The sequence below is a fragment of the Salmo salar genome, chromosome ssa05 (assembly GCF_905237065.1).
Source record: "Salmo salar chromosome ssa05, Ssal_v3.1, whole genome shotgun sequence".
Taxonomy (NCBI): Eukaryota; Metazoa; Chordata; class Actinopteri; order Salmoniformes; family Salmonidae; genus Salmo; species Salmo salar.
Genome location: NC_059446.1, coordinates 38,993,861 through 39,014,311, shown reverse-complemented (window position 1 = coordinate 39,014,311; position 20,451 = coordinate 38,993,861). Strand labels below are relative to the sequence as shown.

Genomic DNA, 20,451 nt, shown 5'->3' with positions numbered 1-20,451 from the left:
TATTATCCCAGTTATAGATCATTTGTAGTCAGCAATAAGGGAGTGATTGCTTCCTACAAAAGCACAACATTTGTACATTTCTAGACATCTTTGAAAAGCAAGTCAGGTAAAGAGCTTTTTTTGTCTTAAGGGGCGCAGTGTTGTATTTTGAGGCAGGCTAGAATAAGCTAAGTAGCCAATAGGCAGAGGGTAGCATCATTTGTCTGATTCTCTGTAATAATGGTATGGGAATAATAATGCATTTTATTTTGTAAAGTGGTTTCTTGCATCGAACAACACAACATTTTCAGTCACCTCCTTGTCTGAGTGAATAAAGATTAATGTCAAGTCATGCGTGTTCTTTTCAAAAGTCTCATGGAATGTAGGCCTACATTGAACACCACACATTGGCTGCTACTGTAGGCTGAATGATAGAACAGCTATTTCCTTTTCAGCCTGGGACCACAATGAGAAATGTTGTGTTTTCCTGGGACCCAAGCTCATAAAAACATGACCTCTTTTGGTGGTCCTAAGCGAATATTGGTTGGGGGGCCCCACCACCTTGCGGACAAAATATTTCAGTGGCCCCCCTCTTAAAAGCATAGCAAGAAATATACTTTTGAAGTTAATTTCCTGCAATTCCACACACTTTGCCATAGGGAGAGAAAATGTTGCAGTTTTATAGCAAATTTCCTGTAATTCTACACATTTTGCAATGACTTATGCCATGTTAATATATCTAAGTGAGAGTGACTAACTAAATCAATGTGGGGCCCCTGAAGGTCAGGGCCCCTGGACACGTGACCTGCTTGCCCAGTCAGAAATCATCCATGATAACTACAAGTTTAGATAGCTGGCTAGAATAACTTAACAATCTAAAAAAAAAAAATTCTGACATGGTTAATTGAGTGGCTGTCAGTGACTGACATAATACACTACTTGACCAAAAGTATGTGGACACCTACTTTTCTATATAGAGTGTAAGAGAAAAACTATTGATGCAAAACCACATTTCCAAATTGCACCTTGTGTATTCTACTATTCTACAGGAACTGTGTGATCTTTGTAGCTCAGTTGGTAGAGCATGGTGCTTGTAATACCAGGGTAGTGGGTTCGATTCCCAGGACCAACTGTACGTATAACACCTTAGCCAAATACATTTGAACTCAGTTTTTCACAATTCCTGACATTTAATCCTCGTAAAAATTCCCTGTCTTAGGTCAGTTAGGATCACCACTTTATTTTAAGAATGTGAAATGTCAGAATAATAGTAGAGAGAATGATTTATTTCAGCTTTTATTTCTTTCATCACATTTCCAGTGGGTCAGAAGTTTACATACACTCAATTAGTATTTGGTAGCATTGCCTTTAAATTGTTTAACTTGGGTCGAACGTTTCGGGTAGCCTTCCACAAGCTTCCCACAATAAGTTGGGTGAATTTTGTCCCATTCCTCCTGACAGAGCTGGTATAACTGAGTCAGGTTTGTAGGTCTCCTTGCTCGCACACGCTGCCACCCCCGTGCTTCACGGTTGGGATGGTGTTCTTTGGCTTGCAAGCCTCCCCCTTTTTCCTCCAAACATAACGTTGGTCATTATGGCTAAAAAGTTATATTTTTGTTTCATCAGACCAGAGGACATTTATCCAAAAAGTACGATCTTTGTCCCCATGTGCAGTTGCAAACCGTAGTCTGACTTTTTTTATGGCGGTTTTGGAGCAGTAGGTTCTTCCTTGCTGAGTGGCCTTCAGTTTATGTCGATATAGGATTTGTTTTACTGTGGATATAGATACTTTTGTACCTATTTCCTCCAGCATCTTCACAAGGTCCTTTGCTGTTGTTCTGGGATTGATTTGCACTTTTCGCACCAAAGTACGTTCATCTCTAGGAGACAGAACACGTCTCCTTCCTGAGCGGTATGATGGCTGCGTGGTCCCATGGTGTTTATACTTCCGTACTATTGTTTGTACAGATGGACGTGGTACCTTCAGGCATTTGGAAATTGCTCCCAAGGATGAACCAGACATTTTTTTTCTGAGGTCTTGGCTGATTTCTTTTGATTTTCCCATGATGTCAAGCAAAGAGCCACTGACTTTGAAGGTAGGCCTTGAAATACATCCACAGGTACACTTCCAATTGACACAAATTATGTCAATTAGTCTATCAGAAGCTTCTAAAGCCTTGACATCATTTTCTGGAATTTTCCAAGCTGTTTAAAGGCACAGTCAATTTAGTGTATGTAAACTTCTGAGCCACTGGAATTGTGATACAGTGAATTATAAGTGAAATAATCTGTCTGTAAACAATTGGTGGAAAAATGACTTGTGTCATGCACAAAGTAGATGTCCTAACTGATTTGCCAAAACTATAGTTTGTTAACAAGAAATGTGTGGAGTGGTTGAAAAACGAGTTTTAATGACTCCAACCTAAGTGTATGTAAACTTCCGACCTCAACTGTATGGACGCATGGCTGTCACTTTGAATAAATGGCATATATTGTAACTCAACAGTGATTTGAAACTCAAACTGAGTTCTGTCCTTGACTCATACTTTAAGAAAGGCTGCTTAAGACATTCCGGATGGTGATAAGATGCACGCTGAGGGCAAATAGAGAGCCACTCTACAAATGATCACTAAGCCAAACGGGTCTATAATAAATAAAAAGACAAAATACACTATATATACAAAAGTATGTGGACACCCCTTCAAATTCGTGGATTCGGCTATTTTCAGCCACACCCGTTGCTGACAGGTGTATAAAATTGAGCACACAGCCATGCAATCGCCATGGACGAACATTGGCCTTCCAGTGAATAGAAATCTTAATGCTACAGCATACAATGATATTGTAGATGATTCTGTGCTTCCAACTTTGTGGCAACAGTTTGGGGAAGGCCCTTTCCTGTTTCAGCATGACAATGCCCCCGTGCATTAAGCGAGGTCCATACAGAATGGTTTGTCGAGATTGGTGTGGACGAACTTGACTAGTCTGTACAGATCCCTGACCTCAACCCCATCTAACACCTTTTTGTGATGAATTGGAACGCCGACTGCGAGCCAGGCCTAATCGCCCATCATCAGTGCCCAACTTCACTAATGCTCTTGTGGCTAAATGGAAGCTAAGCTTTCCCAGAAGAGCAGAGGCTGTTATAGCAGCAAAGGGGGTACCAACTCCATTTTAATGCCCATGATTTTGGAACGAGATGTTCGACAAGCAGGTGTCCACATACTTTCGTTTCCCTAGTGTCCCCTTACTAATAGTGAGTGCTTCAACTTCAAATAATTTCCCCAACTATTCCCTACCAGTGAATTAAGGAAGTTCTGACAAAGTTTGAGGATATTTTTCAACTAAAGTAAAGGACAGTAATGTCCTGTAAAGTAGGAAGCCCAGGTTTCGATAGGCGGTAAGATGTTAATGTGTCATGAAAGGAGTGGGGATATTTGGCCTGGAAAAGCGGTTTTATACTCTGACTGAATGGGAGCTAATAATTTAGGTTTTTACTCCGCTAGTCAAGATGGAGTAAACATGTATCTGACACTGAGACAAGACCGAGACACTCATGTGGTCCAGAGACCGGACACAAGACCAAGACTGGTCTCGAGTACTACAACACTGCCTTCGACCATACCCTGTTCAAAGGCACGTCAATCTTTTCTCTTGCCCATTCACCCTCTGAATGGCACACATACACAATCCATGTCTCAGTTGTCTCAAGGCTTAAAAATACTTTTTTAACCTGTCTCCTCCCCTTCATCTACACTGATTGAAGTGGATTTAACAAGTGACATCAATAAGGGTCAAAGCTTTCACCTGGTCAGTCTATGTCTATGTCTATGGAAAGAGCAGGTGTTCTTAATGTTTTGAACACTTAGTGTACATGCGTGCTATATAGTATTCTGTACTGCTATTGGTAGGTAGTCATAGCAGAGTGAACTCAGCATTCCATATATTCAGCATAATAAACATCATTACAAATATATGATTGGCACATATTCACCCATCTGTTCCATAGAAACTTTGTATAGCCTTTATGCTACTGAATCTGGAGTGGTGTGTGTGTGTGTGTGTGTGTGTGTGTGTGTGTGTGTGTGTGTGTGTGTGTGTGTGTGTGTGTGTGTGTGTGTGTGTGTGTGTGTGTGTGTGTGTGTGTGTGTGTGTGTGTGTGTGTGTGTGTGTGTGTGTGGCAGGTGTACTGGTTCAGTCCTTGATGTCCCCAGCTACAGATTCATCTGTGAAAAAGGCAGATTAGAAGTCAGTCAGAGATATTAATCAGATATTAATCAGAGATATTTATCATAAACAGAGCAGTTATATGTCTGTCCCTGCAGGGCTTTCTCTTATGAAAGAAACCACAATAATATCTAGCACATTATTATAATGAGTATGGTAGTCATGCCTGATATGTGTGTGTCTGTGTGTGTCTGTGTGTGTGCGTGTTTTGTGTATGTGTATTTTGATTCTATACATGAGTAATGCATATGAGCACCCCAAACGAAAACAGCTAGAACTAACAGCATATACTGTGGGGTTCTACCTGATCTGCCCAAATCATCTTTGATCACAGCTCTGAACCCATCCCAAATGCAATGATTAGTTACTATGGAAACGGTTGGGTGATGAATTTGGGAGTGTGTGTGTGAGTTTTGTCATTCTGGGAAATGTGCCAGCACAAGCAGTGCAAGCCTCTCTCTATGCTTATGCATGAGGGAAGTGAGTTCGGAAACACTGAAATTGTGCATAGTTTTCACAAACAAACTGAATATGTCCCAACTCAGAATCAGAATAGGCTTCCCCAAAAAATCTTGCTTCTTGCACGGCATGTGAACGTTTTAATGATATCATTCTGACTATTGGTCAGTCACTGGGATCGGCTTGTAACATCAGCCACAGTACACGATAAAGTTAATACTATTCTGAACTGACAGAACTTTGTTGGAACCTACGGATCCGCCACATATTGTTACTTAACCAGCAGATGTAGATGCTGTCACACTGAACGAGACAAAACGTCCCACAGTTGTTTACCACCTACAAATGTGTTTGGGATGGCAAAATCATGGCATAAAATGGCTAAAATCGTACAGTCTGTTGGGGGGTTTGAGGAAGAGGACAGACACGGCATAATGACAAATAAATCAGTCACTTAATCCAGAACTCTCTGTCTATCCACTTATCAGTCCAATAAAACAGACAGACAGAAGGACACAGTCAGAGTGAGTTGGCCTACCACCAGTCCTCTCCACCCTGTATATTTAACGGTTTGTTCCAGGGTTGGTCTCCCCTATTACCATCTCATTCTCCCCTTCTCAATCTGACTTTGAGCCAGGGATGACAACTAACCAGAGAGAGAGAGAGAGAGAGAGAGAGAGAGAGAGAGAGAGAGAGAGAGAGAGAGAGAGAGAGAGAGAGAGAGAGAGAGAGAGAGAGAGAGAGAGAGAGAGAGAGAGAGAGAGAGAGAGAAGGAGGGAAGGAAGAAATAGTAATTGAAATGGCACCTTATTACCATGCTAGATAGTTTATTGTGTTGGCTGTGACTCGGTGGCGTGAAATGAAAAATTGAAAGGAGCTTTTCAGCTGGCTGCTGATTTATCATGGCTGTTACCACCACTGCCCACCAGCCAGAGATGGCTGTCCATTTCTACTTAATTAGACACACACATGCATGTGTGCCATATACAAGCACTACCCACGCGCACGCACGCACGCACACACACACACACACACACACACACACACACACACACACACACACACACACACACACACACACACACACACACACACACACACACACACACACACACACACACACACAAACGGAGACTAACAGAGTAAACACCAGTTTTAGAACTGAATAAAAATTAGTACTTCAGGCTGTGTGTAGTACGTGTCTGTGTGTCTACCAGGGTGGTGCTCAATTTAGAATTCAATTGAGAATGACTCAAATTCCAATTGAATTCTTGAATATTAATTGAATTGCTGAATTGAAGTAGTAAACAGGATGCAGAATTGCAAATCGAATTTGAATGACAGGAAATATAATTAAATTCAGTGAAATTCAAATGCCTATTATATTCTATATTAGGAGGTCGGTGGCACCTTAATTGGGGAGGACAGCTCAATTCCATGTGTTTGAAGCCATTCCATTTGCTCGATGTGGTCTTCAGAAGAGCGGCCCGGGCTCTCTTCCAGGTACAGCGACAGCGGCATACGAACATCTGGGCATAGGGTATGCTGACTTCTTTCTCTAGGAAGAGAAGGGGCTGATATCCCAAGGAACACTCGAAGGGCGAGAGACCAGTGGCCAAGCAGGGAAGGGTGTTAAAGCCGTATTCCACCCACACAAGTTGCTGGCTCCAGGTGGTGGGGTTGGTGGAGATGAGGCAACGAAGAGCCGTCTCCAGGTCGTGAGATTGGGGTGAAAACCAGAGGACAGGCTGGCCAACAACCCAATGAGGGTGCAGAATGCCTTACAGAACGAGAACTGAGGACCACGGATCCATGGATCCGGAAGACGTCCTGCACCATGGGCTGAGCTCCTTGGCTGAGGGTAACTTGGGAAGGAGAATAAAATAGGCGGCTTTAGAAAACCTATCCACCAACGTCGGGATAATGGTGTTGCCATCTGACAGAGGAAGACCAGTAACAAAGTCCAGGGATATATGGGACCAGGGATATATGGGACCAGAGGAAGAGGGAGTGCATGAAGAAGACCAGCCAGAGCTTATTTTGTGCACACACAGTGCAGGTGGCGATGAATGAGGAGAAATCAGGAACCATGGAAGGCCACCAAAAGCATCGTCGGATAAAAGGCAGGATCCGATGGGAGCCTGGGTGGCAGTTCAGTCTCGAGGAATGTTCCCATTCCAGGAGCGGAGAACAGGCAGAATCCGGGACAAATATCCGGTTAGCCTTACGGACCAGGCTCTCTATACCCCAGATGAGTGCAGCCGCCAGACAGGAGGTAGGGAGGATGGTCTCGGGGTCAGACGGGGTAGCAGCAGGGCTATCCAAATGTGAGAGTGTGCCAGGCTTCACATTCTTGGACCCCGGGCGGTAGGAGAGAGTGAAAATGAAACGGGTGAATAACGGCCCAACGAGCCTGCCTAGAGTTGAGGCACTTGGCGGTGCGGAGATATTCCAGGTTATTATGGTCAGTCTACACTAAAAATGGGTGTTCCTCTCCCTCCTACCAGTGCCTCCAATCCTCCAATGCCCTGGAGGACGTGCTCTTGAGTTGAATGGGAAGACAAGGATGTCGTCGAGGTAGACAAACACGAACCGGAACAGCGTGTCACGGAGCACATCGTTGACCAGGGCCTGGAACACAGCGGGAGTGTTTGTCAGTCCAAATTGCATAACCAAGTACTCATAGTGCCCACTAGCCATGTTAAAGGCTGTCTTCCCCTTGTCTCCTTCCCGTATCCAAACCAGATGGTACGTGTTCCGAAGGTCCATCTTTGAGAAGATGCTCACTCCCTGAAGAGGTTCGAAAGCCGAGGAGATGAGTGGTAGAGGGTAGCGTTTTTTAACTGTGATGTCATTAAGGCCCCGGTATTTGATACACGGGCTCAGGGCTTTGTCCTTCTTCTCCACAAAGAAGAGCGGGAGAGGCGGGAGAGGCAGATGAATGAACACTCCCTACCGCGCGGTCTGCCACACTATGGGAGTTTTGACGCAGTTGGAATAACTTCAGAGCAGCCTCTCTCCCGGACAACGGAGAATTGAACACCTTCCTAACCTCCGCCATGAACTCCTCCAGAGTGAGGCAAATGGTGGATTGTTGCTCCCACACCGCTGTCGCCCAGGCGAGAGCCCTCCTGGACATCAGGGTTATAAGATACGCTATCTTCGAGTTATCCGAGGGAAATGAAGAGGGCTGCAGCTCGAAGATGAGGGAGCACTGGTAGAGAAACGCTCAGCAGGTTTCTGGATCTCCAGCGTAGATAGGCTGGGGAGAAGTGCCACTGGTAGCGGGGTTACTGAGATTCTGGGGGTTACCGTAGAGGCTCGTAGCAGGGTTACTGAGAGTCTGGGGGGTTACCATAGAGGCTGGTAGCAGGGCTACTGTGAGTCTGGGGGTTACCGTAGAGGCTGGTAGCAGGGCTACTGAGAGTCTGGGGGTTACCGTAGAGGTTGGTAGCAGGGCTACTGAGAGTCTGGGGGTTACCGTAGAGGCTGGTAGCAGGGTTACTGAGAGTCTGGGGGGGGTTACCGTAGAGGCTGGTAGCAGGGCTACTGAGAGTCTGGGGGTTACCAGAGAGGCTGGTAGCAGGGCTACTGAGAGTCTGGGGGTTACCGTAGAGGCTGGTAGCAGGGTTACTGAGAGTCTGGGGGTTACCGTAGAGGCTGGTAGCAGGGCTACTGAGAGTCTGGGGGTTACCGTAGAGGCTGGTAGCAGGGTTACTGAGAGTCTGGGGGTTACCGTAGAGGCTGGTAGCAGGGCTACTGAGAGTCTGGGGGGTTACCGTAGAGGCTGGTAGCAGGGCTACTGAGAGTCTGGGGGTTACCGTAGAGGCTGGTAGCAGGGCTACTGAGAGTCTGGGGGTTACCGTAGAGGCTGGTAGCAGGGTTACTGAGAGTCTGGGGGTTACCGTAGAGGCTGGTAGCAGGGTTACTGAGAGTCTGGGGGTTACCGTAGAGGCTGGTAGCAGGGCTACTGAGAGTCTGGGGGTTACCGTAGAGGCTGGTAGCAGGGCTACTGAGAGTCTGGGGGTTACCGTAGAGGCTGGTAGCAGGGTTACTGAGAGTCTGGGGGTTACCGTAGAGGCTGGTAGCAGGGCTAATGAGAGTCTGGGGGTTACCGTAGAGGCTGGTAGCAGGGCTACTGAGAGTCTGGGGGTTACCGTAGAGGCTGGTAGCAGGGCTACTGACAGTCTGGGGGGTTACCGTAGAGGCTGGTAGCAGGGTTACTGAGAGTCTGGGGGTTACCGTAGAGGCTGGTAGCAGGGCTACTGAGAGTCTGGGGGTTACCGTAGAGGCTGGTAGCAGGGCTACTGAGAGTCTGGGGGTTACCGTAGAGCCTGGTAGCAGGGCTACTGAGAGTCTGGGGGTTACCGTAGAGGCTGGTAGCAGGGCTACTGACAGTCTGGGGGGTTACCGTAGAGGCTTGGTGTCTAGTAGAATATCCACGGAATTGCTCCAGCAGTGCATTGAAAATGCAGTCGTGGCATTCTGCCAAGTTCTGTAGTCCTTCCTTAAGGTTTTGAAGTAACTCCTTGTGTCTTCCAATGGTGGCTCCTTGGGAGGAGACAGCGTTGCGGAACTGGTCCGGGTCTGCTGGATCAGTCAGGGCCAGTTCGTACTATCACGGCTCAGGCTAAGACCCAGATGCAGACACAGGAGGCAGATAGTACGAGTCTCAGAGTTTATTACAGTACAAGGGGCATGCAATCGGTAGGTCAAGGCAGGCAAAGAGTCGTAATCCAAATCAGAGTCAGGCAGGTACAGGACGGCAGGCAGGATCAGGGTCAGGACAGGCAGAATGGTCAGAATTTGGAAGACTAGGAACATCTAAAACTAGAGCACAGGAAAATCGACGAACACGCTGGTAGGACTTGACAGGACAAGACGAACAGACAAACAGAAAACGCAGTTATAAATACAACGGGGATAATTTTATATTTATTTTATTTCACCTTTATTTAACCAGGTAGACCAGTTGAGAACAAGTTTTCATTTACGACCTGGCCAAGATACAGCAAAGCAGTGCGACACAAACCACAACACAGAGTTACACATGGAGTAAAACAAACCTACAGTCAATAATGCAGTACAAAAATAAGTCTATATACAGTGTGTGCAAATGGCGTGATGAGGTAAGGCAATTAATAGGCCATAGTAGCGAAGTAATTACAATTTAGCAAATTAACACTGGAGTGATAGATGTGCAGATGATGATTTGCAAGTAGAAATACTGGTGTGCAAAAGAGCAAAAAAGTTAATAAAAACAAAATGGGGATGAGGTAGGTTGATTGGATGGGCTATTTACAGATGGGCTGTGTACAGCTGCAGCGATCGGTTAGCTGCTCAGAAAGCTGATGTTTAAAGTGAGTGAGGGAGATATAAGTCTCAACTTCAGCAGTTTTTGCAATTCATTCCAGTCATAATATGTGAAGATAGGAGATACCTGATGGGGAGTGGAGACAAAGACAGGTGAAACAGATCAGGGTGTGACAGATATACTGCATTCTGTCAGATTCAATGAAACTCTCAAGTTCTGTGTGGAATTTATTTTAATTGCACTGAGTTAAATTCTACTTTTTGTCACTCAAACTCAAATTATACATCCTGTGGGGTGTATCCAATTCAATTTGAATGTTAATTCTGAATTGAGCAAAACCCTGGCGTGTACTTGGTGGGTGAAGATTAGAATTTGTCTCCTCTAGCCAAAGTTTAGCATTTCACTTTATCTCATTTACATTTATGTCATTTACATTTATCTCACAAGACCTGTTGTTCACCATCCGATGCCTTTATATGTGTCATAGGTGAAATACATGTGGGGCCTTTTAGTCTCACCACACACACACACACACACACACACACACACACACACACACACACACACACACACACACACACACACACACACACACACACACACACACACACAGTTGAAGTGGTCTGGCCTTGAAAATTGCTTGCTGTGTAATTTAGTTATTTTGTTTTTGGCTGGTACAGTAACACTGTGATTGGAGAACCTGGCAACACTTCAAACATATTGGAGCTCCTTCTCACCCCCTCATCCCATCTCTGCCTCTCACCTGTGTTAAATAAATATAGTCTCAGTCTATTTCATGTCCCTATGACAGACGGCTGTCCTGTCCAGGAGGTGTGCTTGTACATCAAGAGTAAGAGTACATGAGATGTACTCGTACTCAATGGGCCATTCTGGCTCGGACAAGGCTACCTTACTTACTATTTCATGGATCACCAGACAGGTGGGTTGTATTGTAACCCAATATGTTTGCGAAGTACTTGTGTAGGGGAAAAGTGGTCAGTTTGGCTTGGAGATGTTTTCAATAGAAGAGATTTGACACAATGCCTTATCTTTTACTCTTGCTGTTCCCATAAACAGTAGCAGTTTCTGTTGTTCTTTCTCTATTTATCTCCCTCTGTTTATGCCGTCTTTCTCTGTATCACTGAGCTGTCTTGTTTTTTTTGGCAGTGTCCTCCATCGCTCTCTTTTTCTTTTCCTCTCCCATCTCCCTTCTCCCTCCCCCTCTTACCTCCTCTTCCTCTTTCTAAACCCTGTCTCCCCTCTCCCCTCTCCTCCCTCTCCCTTATCCCTCTCCCACCTGTCCTCTCTCTCTTTCTCAGTGCAGTGATTGAGTGCTAGGTCTGACCCAGTCTGTCTCAGCAGGCCTTGCCTACTCTCTGTTAATAATGACTCTAACGAGACTCTGCCTAAATGAGCTTTTAATGTGCTGAGTCTACCTGCGGCTAGAGAGAGAGAGAGGGAGATAAGGAAAGATAGAGAGGGAGTAGAGAGGGGAGAGTATTGACTTTAAGTGTTGTGTGTGGTTGTGCAGTTTTAGACTCCCTGAATACTGCATGTGTACGGTTGTTTGACCACCCGTGTATGTGTGTGCATGCTTGAGTTGTCTGTGCATGTGGGTGGAACTTGACCATCCTGAACATGTGTTGTGTCCCTCAGAGTGCCGGGACATCCTGCTACCCATGATGCTTCGGGAGCTAAGCGAAGCGCTGAAGGACATGGGTCAGGGGCCTCATGACGACCGGAAGAACAGTGTGGAGCTGCTCAACAACATCCTGGAGGTCCTCAGCAGAGACAATGTGGTGAGACACACACAGCCTATCAGAACACAGCTTACTGATACACTGACCAATCAGAGAGCACCATGCTTGGATATAGTCTGAGCTTAAAGGAAAATTCCACCTAAAAACTATATTTTGGTATTTGTTTTATTAGTCCATTGTTGATATAGTCCCACAATGTTTTGCATGTCAGCAATCAGGTTTTCAAGAGGGTATGCTGCATTTTGCATCATATGATACAGAATGCATCATACCGGCTGCATTTATGTATTTTGAAAGTTGTTGCTCCTCCTTTCCGCATCCTTTGACTCTTACTTTCCCCTTTCCGACACAGCCCTCACCTTCCACTCAGTGGCTGAGTAACTTACTGCATGCTCACAGAACAGGGTTGTGGGCAGCTGAGCAAAAATTGAGGAAAACTATACCTCCGCAGGACCTATCATCCTTCCACTCCCTCCTCTCTACCTTCTCTTCCTCTGTATCTGCTGCTAAAGCCACTTTCTATTACTCTAAATGTCAAGCTTCTTCCTCCAACCCTGGGAAACTATTTTCCACCTTCTCCTCCCTCCTTAATCCTCCTCCCTTTCTGCGGACAAATATGCTCCTCATTCACTCAGCATACTGAGTCCATTGGTCCCACTCGCACAGAACTATTCTACGCCTTGACCTCTTTCTCTCCAGATGAAATCCTGTAACTAGTGATTCCAGCAACGTGACAACCTGCCCACTCGACCCCATCCCTTCCTCCCTCCTCCAGACCATCTCTGGAGACCTTCTCTCATTCCTTACTTCTCACATCAACTCATCCCTTATCACTGGCTGTGTCACCTCCGACTTCAAGTTGGCCAGAGTCGCTCCCATCCTCAAGAAACCAACCCTCGACCCCTCTGACGTCAAAAACTACAGACCTGTATCCCTTCTTTCTTTTCTTTCCAAAACACTTGAATGTGCTGTCTATGACCAACTCTCTCCCTATCTCTCTAAGAGTGATGTTCTTGACCCTAACCAGTCAGACTTCAAGACGGCTCACTCAACTGAAACCGCTCTCCTCTGTGTCACGGCAGCTCTCCGCTCTGCCAATGCTGACTCTCTCTCCACTGTTCTCATCCTCCTAGATCTATCCGCTGCCTTCAACATCGTGAAACACTGGATCCTCCTCTCCACCTTGTCAGGGCTGGCCGTCTCAGGCTCTGCACACTCCTTTATTGCATCCTACCTAGCAGGTCGCTCCTACCAGGTGACATGGAGAGGATCTGCGTCTGCACCACTTGCTCTCACTACTGGTGTCTCCCAGGGCTCAGTTCTAGTCTCTCCTATCATTGCTATGCGGATGACACTCAACTACTTTTCTCCTTCCCCCCTTTCTGACACCCAGGTGGTGACACGCACCTCTGCGTGCCTGGCAGACATCTCCACTTGGATGTCGGCCCACCACTTCAAGCTTAACCTCAACAAGATGGAGCTGCTCTTCCTCCCGAGGAAGGCCTGCCCGCTCCAAGACCTCTCTATTACGGTTGACAATTCCACGGTGTCCCCCTCCTAGAGTGCAAAGATCCTTGGTGACTCGCTCCTGCAGATTCATGCTCTACAACATCCGTAGAGTACATCCTTTCCTCACACAGGAAGCAGTGCAGGTTCTAATGCAAGCACTTGTCATCTCCAGTCTGGACTACTGCAACTGTCTTTTGGCTGGGCACCGGCTTGTGCCATCAAACCCCTGTAACTTGTGCAGATTGCTGCAGCCCACCTGGTGTTTCACCTTCCCAAGTTCTCCCATGTCACCACACTCCTCCGCACACTCCACTGGCCACCAGTCGAAGCTTGCATCCACTACAAGACCATGGTGCTTGCCTACGGAGCAGCAAGAGGAACTGCCCCTCCCTACCTTCAGGCTATGCTCAAGCCCTCCACCCCAAACCCGAGCACTCCGATCTGGACCTCTGGTCTCTTGACCATCCCAAATCTACTGGGGGTCAGCTCCCGCTCAACTCAATCAGAGCTATTGTCTGTCCTGCACCCCAATGGTGGAACGAACTTCCTCCTGACACTAGGACACCAGAGTTTATTCTAAAACCCCATTAAACCCACCTCTTCAAAGTGAGATATCTGTCTAATCCACCCCCCCATAAAAAAAACTTGCACTTGTCTTTTCCTAAAAGTACCGACTTTGCTGAAAACATATTTACTGTGATATGTGGTTGTCTCAACTAGCTATTTTAAGATGAATGCATTAACTGTAAGTCGCTCTGGATAAGAGTGTCTGCCAAATGACTGAAATGTAAATGTAAAAGGGCGTTATAACTTAAATGTGATTGATTGATACTGATTAATCAGAAAGCTTCATGCTGGGGCACTTACCAATCACACACATAGTGACATAGTGAGTAGTAGATCAATCACTGAGCTCACCTGCTGACACGTACGTCCTGCAACCTGATATCCAACGCACCCACCCACTCACAAAGTGAAAAACAAACACACGTCTTCAATATCCTACAGCGGCTTGTTAATTGCTTAAGCAATTTGTTGACAGCCCACAGAGCCTTTGAAGGGAAGTTATGACTGTTTTCCCCTTATTTACTTTGTTGGCACTAATGAATCCTGAGAAAATATGGAGAGAGTGAGAGGGGGTGGGGGAGAGGCAGAGGGAGAGAAGGAAAGAGAAAGAGAGGGAGATGGAGGGACGGATAAACAAATGAACTTAAAGGGAGTTTGAGAGTGAATTGGGACTTTACATCAGACAGAGACAGACAGAGGTAGTCTAGAGGTACAGTAAGTGTTCTGGGTTTAGAGCCTCTCTGCCTCTAGCAGTTTAAATCTACTGTGATGAATCCCTTAAGTCTTAGCGAGTCCTGGCTTTGGTGCGCTTAGGAGAGCTTTACAACATATGGAGTGATTATTTTTCTGTCCCAGACGCAACCATGCCAATATAAAATCTCCCTACCCCTGTGTATCAACACTCAGATTACAGACAAGTCAATCTGCCTGGTGTCTCACAGACAAAAAGAGCAAATATGAGGGATTAGATCTGTGAGTGAGAAAGAGGGGGAAAAAATACATTAAACCACAATTCATGGAGAGATGAAGAGAGGGATTATGGGATGGATAAAATGGAATACTTATAGATGGAAGAGAGAGAAAGAGTACGGAAGGCTGAAGAGTGATCCATCACAGAAAAAGAGAAAAACAATTTGCAAGGAGAGAAGACAAACGATGGAGGAGAGAGAAGGTATCGCCAGGGGGTTGCATAGTTTTGCGTGCTCCATTTCATTTACACAGTCTCTCTTCAGTGTCCTCTCTCGCCCCCTCTATTTTTTTCATCTCTCGCCTCTCCTTCTCTCACCATCTCTCCCCTCTCTTTCCCTCCTCCCTCCCTCTGTCCATCTCTATTTCCCCTCTGTCTCTCTCCTTCCATCTCCATCTCTCTCCTTTCCCTCTTCTCTCTCTCTCATCTCCTCAATCTCTCTCCTCTCCACCTCTTGTAGATGCTTCCTCACTGTGCTGCAGACTGAGTGATTGCCGTGGGGATTTAGAGGGTACCTGATTATGTTGTCACGCCAAACATTTCTTTGAACTAGAGAAGGGAGAGACCGATGCGAATGTCCTGGGGAATAACACACTGTGTGTGTGTGTGTGTGTGTGTGTGTGGGTGCATGTGAGTGTGCTTGGGTGTGATGCCGCAGGAGGGGTTGTGAGAAAGAGTTTGTTTGAGGAAGAGGAAGCATTGTGTGCCTCTGATTTACAGAGGCGAGGGTGTCTGTGTGTGCTTGTCAAGGAGAGTGTGGGTTTGGGGGAGAGACGATACAAAAAAACGATGCAATCAGATTTAGTTATTCAGTTATAGGAACAGCTGCTTCTATCAAACCTGCGTGTGTGTGATGACACACTCCCTCCGCTCTGTTTACCTTGACTGTAGCCAGTGACTCAAAGTCAGAAATGTAAATTTCATTTAATCATGCCTGCCTGCCCCAAATCAATCCCTTTAAATCATGCATACACATGACAGTCCACACACACTGTGATGACACACACACATCCTTGCCATTAATTATTCAATTATTCTTCCTCTCTCTTTTGGCACATACACACTGTTGATATGGCTAGAACTAGTTTGGGTAGAACCGTTTTTTTAAGGCCTGATTCACACGGTCTCCTCTGAATAGTTGATGTTGAGACGTGTCTGTTACTTGAACTCTGTGAATCATTTATTTGGGCTGCAATCTGAGGTACAGTTAATTCTAATGAACCTATTCTCTGCAGCAGAGGTAACTATTAGTCTTCCTTTCCTGTGGTGGTCCTCATGAGAGCCAGTTTCATCATAGCTCTTGATGGTTTTTGCGACTGCACCTGAAGAAACTTTCAAAGTAATTGAAATGTTTCAGATTGACTGACCTTCATGTCTTAAAGTAATGATGGACTGATGTTTCTCTTTGCTTATTTGAGCTGTTCTTTCCATAATATGGACTTGGTCTTTTAGCAAATAGGGCTATCTTCTGTATACCACCCCTACCTTGTCACAACACATCTGACTGGCTCAAACAGAAATTCCACAAATGAACTTTTAACAAGGGACACCTGTTAATTGAAATACATTCCAGGTGACTACCTCATGAAGCTAGTTGAGAGAATGCCAAGAGTGTGCAAAGCTGTCATCATGGCAAGAATCTCAAATATGAAATATATTTTTTTTTAACACTTTTTTGGTTACTGCATGATTCCATATGTGGATGTCTTGACTATTATTCTACAATGTATAAAATAGTAAAAATAAAGAAAAACCCTTGAATGAGTAGGTGTGTCCAAACTTTTGACTGGTACTGTATATACTGAACAAAAATATAAATGCGACATGCAACAATTTCATTCATTTTACTGAGTTACAGTTCATGTGAGGAACTCTATGGATTTCAAATGACTGGGAATACAGATATGTATCTGTTGGTCAAAGATACCTTTAAAAAAAATAGGCCTCACAATGGGCCTCAGGATCTCGTCATGCTATTTCTGTGCCTTCAAATTACCATTGATAACATGCAATTGTGTTGTTTGTCCTTAGATTATGCCTGCCCATACCATAACCCCACCACCATCATGGAGCCCACACACGTGGTCTGCAGTTGTGAGGCCAGTTGGATGTACTGCCAAATTCTCTACAACAAAGTTGGAGGCGGCTTATAGTAGAGTATACCGATCAATCGGAATCCACGCTTCAAGATTGTTTTGATCACACGGACTGGGATATGTTCCGGGTAGCTTTTGAGAGTAATATTGAGGAATATACTGATATGGTGACTGAGTTTATCAGGAAGTGTACAAGAGATGTTGTACCCACTGTGACTATTAAAACGTACATTAACTAGAAACCGTGGATCTGATGGCAGCATTTGTGCAAAACTGAAAGCGCGAACCACCGCATTTAATCATGGCAAGGTGACTGGGAATATGGCAGAATACAAAACAGTGTAGTTATTCCCTCTGCAAGGCAATCAAACAGGCAAAATGTCAGTATAGAGACAAAGTGGAGTCGCAATTCAACGACTCATACACGAGACATATGTGGCAGGGCCTACAGACAATCACGGACTGCAATAGGAAAATCAGCCATGTCGCGGACACCGATGTCTTGATTCCGGAGTTAAACACCTTCTTCGCCCGCTTTGAGGATAACACAGTGCTACCAAGGACTGTGGGCTCTCCTTCTCCGTGGCCGACGTGAGTAAGACATTTAAGCGTGTTAACCCTCGCAAGGCTGCCGGCCCAGACGTCATCCCCAGCCGCGTTTTCAGAACATGCGCAGACCAGCTGGCTGGTGTGTTTACGGACATATTCAATCTCTCCCTATCCCAGTCTGCTGTCCCCACATGCTTCAAGAGGGCCACCATTGTTCCTGTACCCAAGAAAGCAAAGGTAACTGAACTAAACAACTACCTTACCTGTCACCCTTGACGCATTTCAATTTGCTTACCTCCCCAATAGATCCACAGACGATGCAATCGCCATCGCACTGCACACTGCCCTATCCCATCTGGACAAGAGGAATACCTAATGTAAGAATGCTGTTCATTGACTACAGCTCAGCATTCAACACCATAGTACCCTCCAATCTCATCATTAAGCTCGAAGACCTGGGTCTGAACCCCGCCCTGTGCAGCTGGATCCTGGTCTTCCTGACGGGCTCTGGGAGTGTGGTGCCAGGAAAATACCCTCTCACTCAACATCAACAAAACAAAACAAAGGAGATGATCGTGGACTTCAGGAAACAGCAGAGGGAGCACCCCCCTATCCACATCAACGTACCACAATGGAGAAGGTGGAAAGCTTCCTCGGCGTGGAAAGTTCCTCGGCGTACACATCACTGACAAACTGAAATTGTCCACCCACACAGACAGTGTGGTGAAGAAGGCGCAACAGTGACTCTTCAATCTCAGGAGACTGAAGAAATTTGCCTTGGCACCTAAAACCACCTCACAAACTTTTACAGATGCACAATTGAGAGCATCCTGTCGGACTGTATCACCACCTGGTACGGCAACTGCACCACTCGCAGCCACAGGGCTTTCCAGAGGGTGGTGCAGTCTGCCCAATGCATCACATTGGGCAGACATTGGGCAAACTACCTGCCCTCCAGGACACCTACAGAACCCGATGTCACAGGAAGGCCAAAAAGATCATCAAGGACAACAATCACCCCGAGCCACTGCCTGTTCACCCCGTTATCATCCAGAATGCGAGATCAGTACAGGTGCATCAAAGCTGGGACCAAGAGACTGAAAAACAGCTTCTATGTCAAGGCCATCAGACTGTTAAATAGCCATCACTAGCACATTAGAGGCTGCTGCCTATATACATAGACTTAAAATGTTTCCATTTTTTTTTTTTTTACATACTCATATGTATATACTGTATTCTATTATATTCTACTGTATCTTAGTCAATGCCGCTCTGACATTGCTCGTCCATATATTTATATATTCTTATTTATTCCTTTACTTAGATATGTGTGAATTGGGTATACGTTGTGAAACTGTTAGATATTTACTGCGCTGTCGGAGCTAGAAACACAAGCATTTCACTACACCCACAATAACAGCTGCTAAGCAGGTGCATTTGATTTGATTTGAAGTAACATGTAAAGTGTTGGTCCCATGGTTTTTGTTGTTGTTTTTTTTTACTCTTAAAAGTTGTAATCGTAGAAGGCACAAGGTGCAATTTCAAAATTCCTCTTGTCATGTCAGTCATTGCATACCTTAAAGCTATTTATAGCTTGTCAGAAATGTCCAGATCAACTAGCCCATGTCAGCTAACGTTTCTTAGCTAGGTTGTTTTTAGCCCATAAATGTTTGAGTCACTCACATATCACATGAATACACATTAGACATGGCAACATGTATAGAATTGCACGAAAATGAGCTTTAAAACAGAAAAATGTTCTCTGAGCCCCATGACAAAATGTGTAGAATTGCAGGGAATAAGCTTTAAACCTGCAAAATGTTCCCTCCACCATCAAGAGGGGTGTGAACAGTTTGTGTCATGAACAGTGCTTGTGCCCATAGAAATTGACATGGCGCATGCAGGTGAGGCACTTGATGTTTCCCAAGGCTGGAAGGGTGGGGCCTGAGTGAAAAAGTTTGGGAACCCTTACATATAAGTAACAATCAGAAATGTGCGGTGACAGGGACTGTTACTGACTTTATTATTGTTCCTTTGGGGACATTTTGTATCAGGGCACAGTGAATTACTTTGGCGTGGCACAGAGAGAGAAAACGGAGTGCGTTGGAGAAGGTTGGGGAATTTTCTTTGGTAGAGATAAAAAATAAATAGCCGATGAACAGACGTAGTGAGCGCAGTTTAGGGCATGCATGTGATTCTATCCAAAAAACTGACAGGAAAGTGTATTTTTGGTCCAACTGATTCATGACCTTGCTTTCTCTCTCTCTCTCTCTCTCTCTCTCTCTCCTCTGTCTCTCTCTCTCTGTCTCTCTCTCTCTCTTTCTCCCTCTCATTCCTTTTCTCTCTCTCTCTTTCTCTCTCTCTTTCTCAGGGTGAGACATTCCAGCATATTCAGGACATTGTGGTCAGTCTCCTCAGGACCATCAACCGTACGGTCATTACCATGGGTCGTGAGCATGCCCTGATTGTGAGTAATCCAAATGACCCCCCTAAGCATTAGCCCCACTGGTGACCAGTCCACCATGCTCCTGGAGAGATTACACGTATGCAGGGTTTTGCTCCAAACAAGCTGGCTTGGGTTCCCATACTGGCTTCCCTAGTCTCAATCCTACCTCCTACTGTAAGTTGTGCACATATAGATCATCTGAACAGGCCTGGGTAAAGGCCGGCCCGGGGGCCGTATGTGGCCCGCGACCTGATTCAATACGGCCCGTGGAATCAGGCTCAGATCACATAAAGAATTTGCGATAGTAAAGTTGTGAAAACGTATTTGATATTGGATGAGAGCAGGGATGCACGTGACATGGCGCAGTTGTTGATATTCTTACGAGGCATAACCCCAGACTTTGAAATGACAGAGGAGCTTGCTTCAGTGCAGTCAATGAAGAGCACAGCTACAGGGAAAGATATATTGGAGGAGGTGAATAAGTGTGTGGCAAAGCTGGGACTGAGTTTTGAAAAGTTATCCAATGTGACCACTGATGGGTGCCCGAAAAAACGTTGGCCTTTTGAAAAGGTTTCAAG

The 20,451-nt window shown here is 45.5% G+C and overlaps 1 protein-coding gene across 1 annotated transcript in view; it reads left to right on the top strand.

Moving 5' to 3' along the window:
* Window positions 1-20,451, top strand: part of LOC106604826 (dedicator of cytokinesis protein 2) — a 153,788-nt gene that overhangs the window by 57,132 nt on the left and 76,205 nt on the right. The window contains exons 25-26 of the mRNA XM_045718221.1: window positions 11,636-11,778; window positions 19,799-19,894. Of these exons, the coding sequence (XP_045574177.1) occupies window positions 11,636-11,778; window positions 19,799-19,894 (239 nt within the window). The remainder of the gene's footprint in view (window positions 1-11,635; window positions 11,779-19,798; window positions 19,895-20,451) is intronic.